At 33.0% G+C, this 3888-nt stretch overlaps 2 protein-coding genes across 2 annotated transcripts; both read left to right on the top strand.

The window, feature by feature from the left end:
- Positions 1-72: 72 nt before the first annotated feature.
- Positions 73-1556, top strand: Tsp_12753 (putative nucleolar complex protein 4; the record flags this gene model as incomplete). The annotated part of the gene is made up of 6 exons (XM_003366825.1): positions 73-183; positions 243-403; positions 454-539; positions 596-730; positions 754-798; positions 1494-1556. Coding segments are annotated over 6 exons (601 nt in total), but the record flags the coding sequence as incomplete, so codon positions are not given.
- Positions 1557-2415: 859 nt separating this feature from the next.
- Tsp_12752 (phosphatidylinositol 4-kinase type 2-alpha) lies at positions 2416-3660 on the top strand. Its single transcript, XM_003366824.1, has one exon. The coding sequence runs from the start codon at positions 2416-2418 to the stop codon at positions 3658-3660; it is 1245 nt and encodes a 414-aa protein (XP_003366872.1).
- Positions 3661-3888: the final 228 nt, after the last annotated feature.

The following is a 3888-nucleotide window of genomic DNA, read 5'->3' as shown; positions in this document are numbered from 1 at the left end:
TCATACTCATTTGCAACATGTAATTTTAATCTTTTTTTAATTGTTTTTCATTATCGATTTATTTATTTTCAGAAGTTATCCAAAATTATACACAGCCATGTATAATCTGTTACAACCAGAAATATTTAAATTATCCTTTCGACTGCGTTTCTATTCCGTTTTGGACACTTTTATGCATTCTACGTATAAATTTGAAAATTTTTGATTTGATTTGATTTTTTTTTCAAATTTGGTTTGTGTAGGCATTTACCTACGTATTTGGTTGCAGCATTTATAAAGAAACTTTCTCGTTTGTCATTAAGAGCACCCTTGGATAGTTGCATAATATTGTTGGGATTGATTCGCAATTGGTTAATCCGTCATCCTGCTTGTCAGTTTTTGGTTAACAGACAGGATGAGCAATGTATATTAATTTTGATGCAGAATATGTTATATTAGTTGAATTTTTTTTAGTACAAATTAAAAACGATCCGTACAATATGGACGAACTGAATCCTCAACTTTCGAATGCTATGGAATCTTTTTTGTGGGAAATCAAAGTGAGAGTGGCTTTTGATTATTAACTTATTATTGTTGTTATTATACTATTTTTTAGACACTGAAGAACCATTACAACGAAGAAGTGGCAAACATGGCTAATTTTGTTGACCAACTGCTTCCCAGCAAAGAAGTACCCTTGAAAATGGAATCAGCAGTGGAGAGGGTAACGCGATATGATGAATTTAATTTAGTAATAATTCAACATTAATTTAGGTTTTCAATAAAAGCCTGCTTCGCTTTGACGGTGATTTGGCAGCGGTTTGTGATCCTCCTGAAGAACTGTTTAGTTTAAAAATATGATCCATATTGGAACTGGTATTTATGTAATTGCGAACACATTTGAACAAAAGTAAACAAATATTCGGTAAATTATATTTTGGTCAAAAGTATTAATTAAAATCAGAAATCTATTTTCGCTTTTCACGCAGAACATTTTGCACTCATTTGTCAATTTTTGAAAATTTAAAGTTAAAAAATTAGTTAAATAAGCTCAAGGAGTGGTTTCGCAGTTGTTTTGAAATAATTTTGATTACAAAATATTCATGAAAAGGGACACTAGGGAAGGTTCTGTTTGATGAGATGAAGTTTATTGCAGCTTCCAAATGGAGAAAGCCGTTTTACCCTACAGCCATGCAGACTTTTTTTAAAGATTTTCTTGATGATGCATTTTCATATTTTTTAAAATACATGTACACTGTTGTAAGACGGTCAAATTGTTTCCAGCAGCGTAACTCACATGGAATAATGCTACACTGCTTTTAGAATATTGTTCCGTTTAATCTGCCGATTTCGGTGTCTGTTTTTTTTTCTCCATGCTGTTGGAACCGTCTTTTTTTCGCGTAATTCGTAGTTGAAACTCACATTGTGGCGCGTTTTATACCAAGTCGGCGTTGTGAATTAGTGTCACTTTATACCGAGTTTCATAATCAATTTACGTGAAAATTATTTTTAAGAATACACAACATGTTGCATTAAACAGTTTAAGGACTGTTTACTTGTATATCCAATATCAGTAATAATCTATCTACCTTTGTTTTCTTTATTTGTAATCTTTCTATGCGGTTTCTTATCTTTTGTTAGAATTATTTTAAATAGCTGTACGCTAACAGTGTGCAACAACTGAATGAGTTCAATTTTTAAACAAAGTTTTCAATAATTAATGGGCATGTTTTCCTGAAATCACTACTGATTTCTGAGGATAAATAGCATTATTATTTATTTGCTAAACTGTTGACTGTAGAAGATGTAACGCAGTCACTTGATACTGTCAGTGTTTTGTATATGATTTCTAACTTTATTTCTGTCAATTTAATATGTTTTCCATTCTTTGAAATTTATCTGAACACAAAGCTGATATGAGTGGTGAATAAGCATTGTCAAAATTATTGATGAAGGTTAAATTATTTTATGTGGTGAGAAAAACATTGAAAACTTCATTTAATTTCGCATTAAGAGCACATTAATTTTGCGAAATTTCTTTTGATAAACGTTAAATTTGATTTCAATTGTACAAAATGATTTTAAAATGCTCTTTCTGCTTTCCTTCATATTTCATCCTTTATTATTTGATTTTTATCAAATGTGCAGCATTTATCCCAAGCTATTGTTGTTGAAATATGTGGTGAATTATTAATCTTGATAAATATTACACAAAGATATTTTAAAAGAACATGCTGTTTTGTTTAAAGTTTGCAGTGTTGGACAATTTAAATTTTAAAGTTAATATGTTTTAAAATGTTTTAAAGTAGTTAACAATGCACCATCATAGCAACAGTTCGACAGGCAAATCAGTTATTTTCCAAATTGTCGTCCTTGTAAGTACTCCTGTTTTTTTGGAACATGGATCAAGAGAACGAATTCATCAAAAAGCACAAAATGCCCAGTTTCCCACATAATTCTGCGGATGTCGACAAAGCTGAATTGCTTACAAGCGGAGATACCGTACACATCTTATACAATAGTGAGGATGAGGAAAAAAGTGAAAGTACTTGGGAAACTCTTCATGGACAAATTGATTCACTGCCGTTTTTGGAGCAGCAGAGTTGGCAGAAAAATGATTTTGAATTTTCCTGCATGAAACAATCCATTGAGCAAGCTGTGTGTAATGGTTTTTTTCCTGTGAGATTACCAGGGCGTTCATTTGGATCGTATCTGGTATTGGACGAGGAGAAAAATCACGTGGGCATATTTAAGCCCAAGGACGAAGAAGAATACGCCACAAGAAATCCAAGTTGGATGGGATACTTTCAGAAAATGTTTCGTCCGCGCTGCCCTCGCAGTGGTTGCATTTTAGCAAATCAAGCTTATTTGTCTGAAGTCGGTGCATCAATAGTTGATGAATATTTGGATTTGAAAATCGTGCCGAAAACAAAAGTAGCCTACCTGGCTTCACCGACATTCAACTATTCTTCGGCGGAGAAGAGAAAAGCTGAACAACAAAGAGAACGTATATCTGGTGTGAATCTTCCCGATAAGGTGGGTTCGTTGCAATGTGTAGTGGAAGGTTTTCAACCGTGTACATTTTGGTTGAAGGAATTTGCTTCAAAAAAACTGTTGGACGATAAGCTTCAATATGAGCTGCAACTCCTGTTTGAACGGGTAATAATTTTGGATTATATCATTCGCAACACGAATAGAACCGCAGAAAATTTACTAATTTCGTATAATGATACAAGAAGAGGCGACGAAAATTATGCAATTAATATGGCAGCCGTCGACAACAGATATGCATTTCCTTACAGACATCCTAGACGTCGACGCCCGTACACGTATTACTGGGCGACTTTGCCGTTAGCAAAAAAGCCTTTCAGCAATGAAACTCGATCATTTATTTTGCGAAAGCTGAATGATATGAACTATATGTCTTCTCTCTTTCTACAGTTGAAAAGTTTATTTGAACTTGATGAGAACTTTGACAAGAATTATTTCACGCTGCAAATCATGCTTATGCATGGCCAAATTTTCAACTTAAAAATGGCACTTGAAAATAGAGAGACACCATACGAGCTAGTAAAGAGGCGCCCCGTTTATATTGTTCCACATCCGGATGATTTCACTTTACCTGCGGGTTTTTTGACTGATAAGCTTTTGCAATGGCTGAAGCGCATATGTCGAAAATGATATTTATTTTCAAAAAATATTTATAATAATAATATTATTAATATCATCATTGTCGTTTTTATTGTTGTTATTGTTATCAAAATTAACGTGAAACTTTTTATTGATAAGCTGATTTATTAACTGTTATTATTAATAAACTTATATCATTATTTTACCTTGCTTGTATTATAACAGTTGGGTGGTCGCATTTGGCGCCCATGTAATCAATCATGCATAATTTTATTTGCG

This window comes from Trichinella spiralis (genome assembly GCF_000181795.1).
Source record: "Trichinella spiralis strain ISS 195 chromosome Unknown Scfld5337, whole genome shotgun sequence".
In the NCBI taxonomy this organism is placed as follows: domain Eukaryota; kingdom Metazoa; phylum Nematoda; class Enoplea; order Trichinellida; family Trichinellidae; genus Trichinella; species Trichinella spiralis.
This window is presented reverse-complemented; position numbering and strand designations above follow the sequence as displayed.